Here is a 14,012-nt window from a genome sequence, read left to right on the forward strand (position 1 = left end):
ATTCTTCACCTGTTGCTCTTTGTGCGTGTGTAAAAAGTATGGTCATACTCATTTAAAATTAGATATGGTGCTCTCAGTGATCAGTCAACCAGTTGCAGGTATAGTCATAGTAATTATTTCTTCAAGATATATACCGGTAGACTTTGTTTTGTATTGAAGGTCTATAGTATTATGGTTAAATGGGATTGCTTGGTCTTAATGCTCTATATTATATTTATTTTACTGCAGTGGACAATGTATTTTATTTATGAACTAACTATAAATCAAGTTCTTTAGAAATATTTCAAGTCAGTTGACATTTTTATCACCCAGTTGAAAGATACTTTGTGATATCTAGATCCAAAGGATTAAAGGGACATAATACTTGTCAATCTCCAGGTTTATTTTGATTTCATCTGGTAATATTAAATTTCTAGTAGGTTCTGAAATTTTTTTAAGCTAAATTATGTGTAAAGACTTTGCCATTATGTTGAAGGTTTTCCCATATGTCGAAATTTTAACATTAATACAGAACTTTTAGTGCATGATATTCCAAGATCTTTGTTTTGAAAACTTGCATCACAGCATAAATATTTGAGTACACTGAATGTACTTTTTTTTTTTTTAAATACAGTCTGTAAAATGCATCTTGATGCACAATTGCATGGACACTTATCAGATCTTGAATCATGTAGAATTCGGACTTCGTGTGACATTCTAGTTTGTTTTAAATCTGAAAATATTTGATTTTGTAAGTGTATTTTAAATGTCTGCCATTTATTTTCCAAGTAGATTTGTGGTGGAGATTATTTGAAAAGTGGAATGAATGGTTATGATATTTAAACAGACTTGTTCTCTTTGGACTTGCCTTTGTTCATTAATCCATTTATCAAATTGTTATAAGAAATTATACCTGGAATTTTAGTCATATAAATGATGTTTTCAGATAATTATTATTATCGTGTGGTAAGAAATTAATTGGATTATGAAATGACAAAGGAAATGGAATTGGTTTGCCCAGAAGGGAATTTAGACAAGCAAATACATTAGGTTGAGGCAAACATATTTCATGATAACATTATCATATCAGAAATATCAATAGCATTTTTATTATGTATTACTAATTGATGTATTAAATGTATTATTGTACAGTGAATTTAATCACAAGTACTATCAAGATGTTTCCACAAAAAAAGTTAAAATATTAATGTATTATTGTACAGTGAATTTAATCTCAGATATTATCAAGATATTTCCACAAAAAGTTAAAAATATTGAAGAAAAAACTTGTTTAGCGTCATAATGTTGTATTAACTTCGATTATAATTAGAGATGAGAATCAACAGTAGTGTTTAATCTGTGTTTAAAACCAATCGATTAAAACACAATAAAGAAGACAAAAAAAAGAAATAAAAGTTAGTTGTGCACTCAGTCCCCTTTTATCTTGACTCAATTGACACAGGCTGATATATTAACTATTAATGTTTTATGGATTTTGGCTTTTGTTCTCTTCTAGTAAAGCATTTGATGCATTGTTGACGATCAGGAGTCTTTGTTACCTGACAGACGACTCATTCATATTGGTCGTTAAGGTCCCAAAATCGGACATATTGTCCCAAAGTAAGAAACAATAGTAGAAATAACAAAAGATTGTTTAAACAGAGAATGAAACACTTTCGATCGACTAAGGAATAAAATACGGATTTCTACTAAGTAATGAACCAAGTTATTGTTTGACTACTTCTAAGGTGGAGTCAACCTAGAGTTACCATAAGCCATCTCCCAATTTAATACTGGTGACAAAGCAAAGTAAAGTGCTTCTGCCTCAAGGCTGACTAAAGAATATGATTTTTAAATTTCTAAGTTATTGAAAAGTTTATACTGTCCTAGAAAAACACTAAAAATCAAGAGTAATAGTTACTTCTGTATTGTTAAGATTGAATTTATACAAATATATTTAATTTTGATATTATTTTAAATCATTGTTAATTGTATTGCATTTGGAATTGATTGACTAGCTATTTTGGCTGATCACAAGAGCATTGTATAATGTTCTGTTGTTTTATGACGTTAAACAGTCATTAACCAAGTGATACATAGTGACTTATCCAGTCATCTGTAAAGCACAGGGACTGTAAAATAAGGGTGGTTCTCTGATGGCTGCCTAGCTTGATCCAAAGTTTTTTGCTTCCTGATCAAACAAGTAAATTAACTGTTGATTTGTTTCCAAATTTCTTAAACAATCGGATCCTAATTATGATCAATGGGAAGAATTTATTTGGATCTGATTAACCAAACATGATATGTCCTCCAACCTTAGTTGTGATTGATATTAGTTGTCATAGAAACAAGTATTGATATTTGGTTGTACCTGCTAGTAGAATGCATTATGGATGATGGTAAACCTGTCAGACAGGTAGAATTCTTCCATTATCCTTCTACCCGTTCCATCTGTTAATTTCGATAAATTCCAGCTTAAATCAACTACATGAATCATACCTTTTAGGCGTATTTCGCAATAGTAGATATCAGATATTAATAAAATATTTGTATGATTTTTATAGTTACTGTTGTTACAATTGACTTTTTTTTACTGTGCCTGTCATTGATTTGCTCTTTAAATATAAATGACAGCTATACTTGGAAGTGATGATAAATGCAAGCCTTCTGACATGGATTGTAACTAAATATAATTTTATGGAAATACATCTCTGAAAAACATGAAATTCTAGGGAACCTTTTATTGAAGAATATCCTTTGTGTTTGACCTTTCTGATCAAAACAGATTGTTTTTTTAGAATTCAATAAGTTGTTAAATTTAGACATTTCTGGTTTCATTTAGTTTAATTAAGTAGTTAAAGGATATTTGTGAAAACCATAAATATACATTAATTAAATGTTTATGTCCCCTTTTCTTGCTAATTGGCCGCAATTTCTTTTATAGATTTTATAGACCAAATATTGTTGCTAATGAAGTAAAGTCTAGCTTGTGGTTATCCGGCCTTAATGATTGTTAATGTTATATTATTATCAGATTATACCTTTCATTGTTTTTATCCCAATTATTTCAACTATTTCTATAGAAAGAAAATCATGTTTGATTAGAAACAGTATTTTATGCTTATGGAAATTCTTAAAGAAATAATCTGTTTACTGGGTATAGAATATTTTTTTTATTGTTTAGAAGTTGAAAGAAATCCGATTTTCAACAGCTTTTGTATAGAATAGGATTAATAAACCTGATTGCAGGAAGAGAAAAAAATATATCCGGTCATGTTTTTCCATGGATAAAATTGGCTCAAACACCATTCATTGATGGATTAAATTATCATTAACACCACTGCTCTCTGGTTACTTAAGTCATTGTTTTAGATTCTTGGTATCTTGACTCGAGAGCTTGAAATAATAGAAGTAAATCCTTTAAGATTTCCTGATGTCCAGTCAGAAGAATAAAGAAACAATGGAGAATAGAATTCTTTTCAACTTCCCACCTGTCAAACATCATCATTAGCCCTCATGACAGGTCAGGTGTGACCACGCCCTTTTTATTATCCTTTGCTGATTGGAATGTAATGAAAGGGTCGATGTATTTGTGTGCGTGTCTCTCTGCTTGCCATCTGCAATCTCGGTAAATTAATATATTAGAAATAAAGGTTAGGTGATGTAAAGCTAGATTAGTATTCATTATCTCAAAATAATGTTGCTTGTTATAGTGGTCGCTCACCTTGACTTTTAAGGTGAGACTTTGTGTATTTAGAAACACTACGGACATTAGGCTCATTTTACCTGCTGTGAAAATCACACGACTCTATCAAGCGCATCATACTGGCTGACGGCCCATTGTTTGGGTTTGATATTTTCTTGCGTGTGCCAATTTCTTGCGGAAATTAATTAGTTAAATGTCAACACTGGTTTTATTACAGCATGCTTTATAAAGATACTCATCAAACGTCTTGAAATCTTTCTAATTGATAAAATAATGGAGACGGTTCTGAGAGTAAAATGTTGATTTCCAATAAGTAACAAAATCTATGCTAGTTATAAAAAATTTGACATTATGTATCTTAGTATTTGGAGATTATTCAGATGTATATTACCTGATATTTTATTTTGTAAATTGGATTGTTCTTCAGGTAGAAAAAGACCCTTGGAAGATGATGATGATGATGACTGTTGTGATGGTGGACAACCCAAACGACAAAGAGGTGAAGGACCTAAAGTTGATTTACGGGTGCTTCTTCAGAGCAAGGTAAGTGACTTTTAAAAAAACAATCTGCCTCTTTTCTTAATCTTTAACTTGCTTCATCATCTGTTTTGCGTACATTTTCAGTAGGCTTATTTAAATTTATCAAAACAGACAAAAGGTGCTTTGAATTTGTAACGATTGTTTTCTCATAAAGAAACGTGCCCGTTTTCTCCTTATTAAAGGATTCAAAATATAGCATCTGGTTTGAACAATTTATTTCTTCCTAATAGAAATCTTTAGTTCATTCCATGGTAGACTTAACAGATTGATTGTAAAACAGTCTTCTTAAAGTCAAACAATGATTATTAATTTACATCCAATAAGAGAAGCTCGCAACAAACTTAATTCATTATTGGTTTTTTAATTGACTATGTCTATGTGACATTATATTTGTCTGTCATGCAATGATTGTACGATCTAGAGCATTGATTTTATACCTTTGACTTAATAGCTCAATTGTCTATTCTCCTCTCATCTACTGAATGCACATTTTTCTGTATTCAAATAATTTAGGTACATGTGTGTCGGGTGATAGGCATACTTTTTCTGCTCTGTAACTTGTTTTGTTTTTTTCTTGGAGCCAATATTTATGCTATTGGATGTAAATTGTTAATGTAATTTATTTTTTTCATTGACAAGTTATCAATAAAGAAATAAAACTATCAATAAAGAAATAAAACTCATTTATGAGCTATTTTTGACTGGACTCCATAAATTAGAATGTTGTCTAGTTTCTGAGGCTATGATCAGGCTTAAAGGAGTATTATTAAGGTGTCTATGACTAATTCTCTAAGCCTAATGGAAAAGAAGTGTCTCTCCTGTAACATATAGGAAACTTTCTTTGTTAAAGCAACTGAAAGTCGATTGAATTCACATTGATTGGATTGGTCCATTCAATTCATGTATTGATGAAATTGTGCTGATTGCTAACTGGCATTGCAGAATTAGAAAACAGTCTCATGGGATAGTCAGTCTTCCTGTCCAATTATTTCCGTTCTAGCACTTTTATTTATTGATTAGGGAGCGAGTAAAGAAAAGCCTGAAAAACTTGCAGCAATCACGCAAACTAAGGTTATTCAATGAGATTAGGTGCTTGCTACCTGTACAATTAACTCGTTTAATATCTGACTGTTACCTTTTCATTTTTTATTACCCACATTTATATCGGCTTCACACATTAATTTCAGCGTAATCTGTTTGAACTGGCCGATAGATTGTTACTCTTCTATAAAAAAAAATATAAACATTTGCTAAATTTGGGGATAAATAAATATATTTGCTTTTCAGTAAAATTATTAACTAGAATCTTTTTATCTCCTTACCACCGAAATTTTATCCTTTGAATGCTAGGTGATCTATGAGTTTATGTCGATGAAAGTTAAATTTACATGCATTACCAAACAGTCTGAGCAGGTTATCAATAAACATACAAAAATAATTTCCTTTTCATGATGGTATTATTGATATCAATTATTCTATTCCACCATTGATTGATACTCGTACCATGTCAGATAATTGATTTTTTTTATTCAGTTCTTTTGTTATTAATTGTAGAATGCCGGCGCTATTATTGGTAAAGGTGGCACCAACATAAAAAGACTTAGAACTGACGTAAGTATTGTTGCTGTGTTCACTGTTAAATATAGGCAGAAAAATTAAACTGTAATCTTGAAGAATAAAGTTACATAATGTTCATATTATAGAAACCCCATGGTCCTGCCATTTGCGAGGGTCCTGGAATGTTATTAATATCTGTTAAAAATGGTAATATGCCATTCTGTAATAAGTCTTCAATCCTATGCCATTCAGTTTGATCCATAATTAAATTTTAATATTATCTCAACCTGTTTTCTATTTAAAGTTAGTTTCTGAAAATTAATTATATCGTCTTTTATTTTATCAGAAATAATTACCAATTGACCAACCCAAGTAAAAGATTTGAAATTTTAATTTATTGATAATGTGTTGCTATGCCCTTGTATTTCTTTGATAGAAGATTTTCATGATTCTTTATTTGTTATCCTCCATATGCCTGTCCCCACTCTCGCCCTACAATGATATCCATCAATGGCCTTGAAAATTGATTGTCCTTGACATTGGAATGCCCTGCCCATCTACGTCATACAGTACAAAGCCAGTGTTACGGTACCAGACTCCTCCGGCCCAGAACGGTATGAACCCAGTTAACTCCCAATTCTTATTTTCTTTTCAATCCAGCCTTAGATTAGGTTGATAATGTTTCCTTGGTAATCTCTGGTCTTAAATTAAAAACCAGGAAACATATTATTATTCACTCATTTGTCAAATTGAAAAAGCCATTGGGGTTGCCAAAATCCCTATTTGGTCCATGTCAAATTCGATTTACACATTGCAAAAGAAAAATTTTCTGCTTGATCAAAAATGCCTTGGTCCAAATTCATGATACCACAATTTGATTATCAATATGCTTATTATAAATATTAAAGTTAATGTCTTTGATTATCCCCTCAGAATGGAGAAATTTGTTAATTAATTTCAAAGTCAAAGCAACTAGTACGTTTTAGATGAACTTTTTCCCTTGTACCTTCTGTTATGAATATGATTTTAGTCAGACATTATTTATTTTCACCTGTTCTCCATAACAAATTCTGAGGGTATTATCAAAGTTCTTTCTTTTGATGATCTAACTTTGCTTGTAGTGAACTGCTATATCTTTTTTACTTCTGATGATTTTAATATTAAAAGAAATTTAAAAAGTAAAATAAAATGTAAAGATAATTTCTGAGAGAGTGCCATGTTCATGTTACTATATATAAGTGTGTGAGAGTTATGTATGGTCAGTATATTTTATTTTAATATACCATCGTCTTATTTCTTTCTCTAATCAGTTTTATATATTTATCCTTTTTACAGGATTCTTACTATTTCTGCAGAACTTGGCACAGTCTTAGAATGTTTGTTAGATGTTATTCCAACTCTGGAAGAGGTAATTTATCAGTTTTTATCAATCATATATTTGAATTCAGATACTAAAGGCTTTAAAATCAGTGGAATGAAGATAAGAGTTTAATAATTGACTATTAATATTTTACAGTTTTCTAGTTTTTATTGCAAAGGACTAATTGAAACAGACACGATAATTTGAAAGAAGTCGGTTTGGTGTGAGCCATGATTTAAAGAATGTAATTTTATTTTATAACAGTATAAACAATATAAAGGACAAGATGATTTTGATTGTGAGTGTAGAATGATGGTACATCAGAGTCAAGCTGGTTGTATTATTGGAAGAGCTGGATTTAAAATTAAAGAATTAAGAGAGGTATTGTTAGCTTCGTTTCTTTCACATGAATATGCTTGCACATGATTTCATGCAGATTGTAAAAACTATCCAAGAATCAAAAAACATCCTGAAAAATTTACTAAAAATATATGAAGTATTAAACTTTCAAGTAATACTTCTGAAATAATATATATTGCGTTTCGTTTTCGTCCAAAAAGAGTTACCTCCCATGTGATTGATTGAACAGGATACTTGATTGTGCTTTTGGGAGACCAGGCATGTACCAACTGAAGATGATACTATTTCAATCAATCCCCATAGCTGACATCATGTCTTAATTCTGCTTAAACCACATATATTTTCGAGATTGACAGAACTGTGAATTCTCTATCACTCAATTGCAATTCTGTCAATTCTGAATGTTCTGTACTAATAATGGAGCAATCTCAAGGTTAATTATTTAGTGTACCTTGTCATTTATTTTAATTTTAGAAAACTGGTGCTAATATCAAGGTGTTTTCTCAGTGTTGTCCGCAATCATCAGAACGTGTTGTACAGATCTGTGGTAAACCAAGAACTGTTGTTGGTTGTATTGAGGAAATCTTTGAACTCTTACAGTCGGTAAGTCTTCTATGTATGCACATTAACTGTTTTAATTATAATTCAGTTTTATTCATAACTGGGGTCTATTAGACTAATCAATTAAAGTATCTTCCAATAATTCAATATCGTCTCAATTTCTCAAAACAATCCTGATACCAGTTTTGGGAACACCTGCCAATTATTTGTATTGTTTGGGTGAAATCGCTAGTGTTTATGAACCTAAATTATTTTGAGCAAATATTACCCTTGTATTTTGTAGGCACCACCAAAAGGACCCAATCAACTGTATGATCCACACAATTTTGATGAATTCTTTGCCCATGAATATGGTGGTTTTACGGGTCAAGATATGAGAGGTGGTGGCGGCGGAGGTAGAGGTCGCGGAGGACGTGGTGGTGGAATGAGAGGTGGTCGGTAAGTGTGCTGATGATCTAACGTAAAAATGTAGTTTAAGATAGCTGTATATTTCTGTTCTATTCTCTGTTTATATAAAATGTGATGTTTAAATGAGTGTATTGTCTGGAATATTTAATTACTAGCTGATTAGCTAGCTATAAGATCCTAGTATTGTATTATATCGCAGTTATAAGACAGACAAAAACTCATTATATTCACTTCACTTTTTATCCCACAGTTTCATCTTTCCTTTCTTCTTATAACTTCTATTTGTAGTGGATGGATTTTTTTTTTGATTTTTTTTTTTAAACGAACTTAAAGTACACAAGTCAAATTGCATTAAAATATTTATTCTTAATATCAGTGTCTATTCTAGCACTCGAGCCATGGGCACATTTTTTAAATCACTTCCAGCAATCTGATAGATAAATCATTTGAAAAGATAACTGCAGTTGAAGCAATAACTACACTTTTTTATAAACGGAGTATTAGCAGTAATGTTTTGTATTTTAGTGGTGATTTTGGTGGACGAGGTGGAGGTGGTAGAATGGGAGGTCGAATGGGAGGTGGAGGTGGTATGAGAGGAGGAAGAGACCAGGGTATGGGAGGTATGGGTATGAACAGAAGAGGAGGTGGTGGTGGTAGAAGGTAAGTCTTTCTATAGTAGCCCTTTTATTGTTGACAAGTGCTTTATGAAGCATGCATGTTTGGTTTCCAATGTTTTTGTAATGAACACAAAATGTAATTATTTAAAGATATCTTCAAAAAGTTAATTAGCAAAAGTTGGTTGAAATAATGCATTTCTCATTTAGATAATTGATTTTATCCAGAATCCCTGATATTTATTTAGATTTTTAATAATTTTGTGTTATGTATTTTAACAGACAAATGGATAATGGTGGTATGGGAGGACAGTATGATGGAGGTAAGAAATAATCTATATTCTATTGAAATTTCATGAAAATTTTTCTAAAATTGAAAATGATCTATTATTTTGATGAGTGATATTTGATAGACTGTTAGTATTATGTTTATAACCTCAACTATAAAAGATGGGCTTTTTTACTTATATTCTGGATACATATATTTATAAATATTTGATTATTTAATGTTTGTTGTAGGTTTTGGTATGAGTAGAGGTGGTGGTGGAGGTGGTATGGGTGGTTATGGAGGTGGAATGGACAGTTTTGATGACCGGGTAAGTTACCTAAATACAGTTTTATGTTATGAAACGATAGCTATCTATAGTAACATGTGTTTTCCTCTAAGGCGTCCTGTCTAAAGTTTCGAGATAAATAACCAAGTTTATAAACAGTTTGTAGATTAATTGATGTGTTCAAATATATTCTTTAATTTCATAAAAACAATATATATCTAACAATATATATTCTGTGTTGTTACAGCCACCAATGGATGCACCCATGTCATTAACAGCTGGTATGCAAAGTAACGAACCTGAAACTTCAACTCAAGTAACAATACCTAAAGATGTAAGTTGATTTAAATAAACTAAAATAATATAACTAAACACAATTATATCTTCTGTAAAAATGTGATATCTTTATGTGGATATGGTGTTTAATATTACCTCATTTTGCCTTTGTTTTTAAGGGATAATTAATTTTTATTTTTTTTAATGACATTTCAGTTGGCAGGTGCTATCATTGGAAAAGCTGGTAGTCGCATATCTGAGATTCGACGTAACTCTGGTGCCCAAATTGTCATTGATGAGGCTCTGCCTGGTTCAACTGATCGTATCATTACCATTACTGGTTCTCAAGAACAGATTCAGACAGCACAGTATCTGTTACAGTCAAGGTATTAGTCTTATCTTCTACTGATTTGCTTGGTGAAAAATACTAAACTTTTAATAGTTCATAGATTTTTTTGTGTATTTTACTGATTTTTGGATGAATGGTTTATGGTGTTGGTTTCAATTAAAATGAATTTATAATTGCCGATGATAGATGCAATTTGATTGTTTGAAGGTATAGTCGTAAGACTGATATAGTATATTGGTGATGGTTTATTAACTTTGCTTGCTTGGTTTTAGGGCATGGTGGTTTGGGAATGCTAATAATATTAACCTTTCTGTCATGGTCTGGAAGACTAGTGATTTTGTTGTTTTTATTTGACTAACAATAAATCACATTCTTCCCAGATTAAGGCTGAGCTTTACAGCTTGCATCCTTCCACTAACAATTGACTCACAGCTTTCTAGTTTATACTTACAATTTAGCAATAATATTAACTCTTTTATGAAATATGCATATGGGAATAATTGCTGTGTACTGTTTATTTCCACCTGAAAACTGTTGTTTAGTCGCTTAAATTTGTTAAAAAACAAACCCGCTCTTACTTCGATATACCAGAATTCTGCCGATTTCTACGTTTTATTGAAAAATGTTTTAAGCACAAATGAAACTAGAGGTTGGTTCTTGAGAAACTAATTATTATGGCTAACCAGGATTATGTTTGGTCTTGTAATTCGGTTGTTGAAAGAGAATAAATTAATCATGATCTTGACTAATTGGCTTTGTCTTGTCTGTTAAGAAAGCATTAACTCTTTGTAAAAGTTTATTTTTAATACTATTTTAAAACAAAATAAGACCTTAATATAGTTCATGAAAATGTCTTTATCATAACTTCTAGTTCAAAGGATATTTTAAAAAATATTAAGATCTTTTTGCAAATTGTATATAAATCTGCTGGGTTCAGAATGAACTTTTTGAGGAATGGCGAGGCATGTGATATTTTTGTTAGTCTGATAGAATTTGTTGTTATTTGAAGTTTAAGAATAGAAATATCTCCCCTGGTCTTTATCGTGAAATATGTATTAGTCTGGATGGTTGTGTTTTCATAGAGAATGTAATAGACTTGTGGTAATTTCTGTCTCTGATGTATTAAATTAAACATACAAAGATGCCATTGATAAATGATTTGGAAGAGTTTGCCTTAAATGTTTTGATTTAAAGAAAAAGAAGAAAAACCTTTTATCTTGTGTTTTTCTGATTAAATATGTATAAAATAGATATATTTAATTTGTTTTTTTTATTTAATTTCAGTGTCAAGAGATACTCCGGTAAATTTAGTGGTGGCTATAATGATCAAAGATCATAAATGAGAAAAGTTAAATGAGTTTTAGCTTATGAACATATGATATAAATTTAAATATAGTTATTGTGACTTGTGTTTGTTATCCATTTTTAATAATTAAAATATTAAAAAAACATTTTGAATAATCCAGTATCACTTTACCTTTTAGTCATCAAATCATCACATCGTTTCTATTTTTCATAGATAATATTATTAAAGGTTAAAATTGAATGTTCTTTTATGTAGGAAAATGTTTTCATTTAAGTCAAAAAGTCATTTTTCTTCAAAAATATGGCTTACTATATCTTCTTTTTGAAGATTGATTTTATCGTTGTAATGTCATCTATCATTTTAATTGTAACCAGTGTTATTAATGTTAACATAATGGAATAAATCCTGTATCTTCTGATGAATTTTTTTATTGATGTCTAAATTAAACATGGGTTATTCAAGAGCTGAATCTGCCTATTGCAGATCTTTCTTAGGCCTAAAATGTTATCTAAAATTTTAATTAGACATTTGTGGTGGCTGCAGTTACCATACAAATAGATAATCAAGACTTTGTTTATTATCGTATGAATGACAATCGAGGGTAGCCTAAAATTTTATTGCGGATCCTTGGCTCAGATTGAAGTAATTTGACTGAAATTTTCAAACTATTCTCTTTTCATTATCTATTTTATAATTATTATACCAAGAACTGTTGGCACTTTATCGAATCTTGCCTAATACTGCTTTAATCAATGTGAGAAAATGACCTCCAGGCATAGGCGGCAAATCTCAATTGGGGGACTGAGGCTATTTGCCCGAAAATTTTCTTTGTCACCTGAATTTTCAGAATGATATATGGGTCTCATTCTCTGGTTTGTGCCCAAAAAACAGAAATACATTGCCCAAAAAGTAGACAGTTCATCAAATCTGGGCTTCCAACACCTATGCTCTAGGGAAGTGGAAGGATACTGGTAATTGGATTGTTAGGTAAAGACAATCCTGAAATCTTCCCCTAGCTCGCTTTGTGTTTGGCTTTACTTGAATAGATCGGTTCATGCTGACAATAGTTCATGTCATTACTTTTGCTTCAGTTAGTACACATAAAATAATTAATGTAGAATTGGACAAAATTAATGCATTGCATTTGTATCCAAGGACAGGAAGAGAGTTTTGGACAGCTCCCAATTACAGGCATTTCTGGCAATTCGATGCGCCAGAAAGTAGGATGGGGTTACTCTGAAAATTTGCACCATGTTGAATGTTGGCTGCTTGCAAAATCGTGATTTAGCACTTGCGCTCTCAATCCCATTAAAATTAAATCTTTCTTTGGGAATTTTCATATGATGTTCGTCATAAGGTCTAACCACTTCTCTCATAATCTGTTCCCTTCAAAGTCGAATTTGAGCGACTGATCGGGTAAACCATTGCCAAAGAAAAAGCATATTAGGTAAATCAGGGTTAGATCAGTTGCAACACAATCATCATATTTGAATTGGACTGGCACTCAGGCATTTGAATAGTCAATGTTGACTGGCTACAATTAAAGTTGGGCTGCAAAAATCATCACATAAAACAAGTTTTAATTGTATTTTGGGTGTGTAACATAGGGGCCGCAGTGGCTCAGTAAATAAGACACTGGCTCACTAACCCAGATATCTGGGTCAAGATAGTTCCCTGGGATCCTTCGTCTGTATTGAAGTGACTAGTTGTTCGAATGGTACAGAAAACACTGGCATTAGCGCAGTCGAGAATGACGTTAAACGCCATTCCATTTGTCTCTATAAAACAGTGCATAAAAACAGGAACACTGCAGCTCCCCAACCCCTATGTTCTCGAAGCGGACCAGCAGGGAAACAATTTTGAACTCTGAAGAAAAATAGATGGTTAATGGCCCCTGCTCGAATCCCAAAATAGATGACATATTAATTACTTTCACATTTATCAGTTTCTGTAAAGCATTGAGCAATGAAGTTAATTATCATTCTGCTTCAACTGAGCATACACCCAAGTTTCATCACTTTCACTCATTTAGAATCAAAGTCCAGTTTTCTAAAGTATGACAAATTTAACTGCTCAACCCATGCAGAAAATGCTTATCAAGCTCACACTGACAAGACTATTCACCTCCAGACCATATACCTTGATTAGAAGCAGAGAGAAATGGGATTTAACATCCACTTGACACAAACTAGGTCATTTCGGGACTAACATATGGTTTAATTTTATTTCAATAATTCGCTTGCGCACAGGGGTCTTTAGCAGTCGGAGAAAACCCACGAGGTTGGATTGATTAGAAGCAGAGTTTTGCATTCCTAAAGTTGACCGACCAACATCCATTTTGAGAAAAACATTCAGATTTAAGTCTTGTACACAACTATCAGTGTCTATCTAGGTAAATACTGGTTAAAACTAGACGAATTGATAGAAAAATGAACAAAAAGC

At 31.6% G+C, this 14,012-nt stretch overlaps 1 protein-coding gene across 1 annotated transcript in view; it reads left to right on the plus strand.

Moving 5' to 3' along the window:
* LOC126817455 (heterogeneous nuclear ribonucleoprotein K) overlaps positions 1-11,988 on the plus strand; it is a 45,418-nt gene extending 33,430 nt beyond the window's left edge. The window contains exons 3-15 of the mRNA XM_050544441.2: positions 4,113-4,228; positions 5,780-5,836; positions 6,353-6,396; positions 7,118-7,190; positions 7,407-7,523; positions 7,977-8,105; positions 8,347-8,501; positions 8,997-9,131; positions 9,368-9,408; positions 9,605-9,681; positions 9,887-9,973; positions 10,132-10,301; positions 11,549-11,988. Coding sequence (XP_050400398.1) covers positions 4,113-4,228; positions 5,780-5,836; positions 6,353-6,396; positions 7,118-7,190; positions 7,407-7,523; positions 7,977-8,105; positions 8,347-8,501; positions 8,997-9,131; positions 9,368-9,408; positions 9,605-9,681; positions 9,887-9,973; positions 10,132-10,301; positions 11,549-11,603 — 1,256 coding nt within the window. The 3' untranslated portion in view covers positions 11,604-11,988. The remainder of the gene's footprint in view (positions 1-4,112; positions 4,229-5,779; positions 5,837-6,352; positions 6,397-7,117; positions 7,191-7,406; positions 7,524-7,976; positions 8,106-8,346; positions 8,502-8,996; positions 9,132-9,367; positions 9,409-9,604; positions 9,682-9,886; positions 9,974-10,131; positions 10,302-11,548) is intronic.
* Positions 11,989-14,012: the final 2,024 nt, after the last annotated feature.

This window comes from Patella vulgata, chromosome 4, assembly GCF_932274485.2.
Source record: "Patella vulgata chromosome 4, xgPatVulg1.2, whole genome shotgun sequence".
NCBI lineage: Eukaryota > Metazoa > Mollusca > Gastropoda > Patellidae > Patella > Patella vulgata.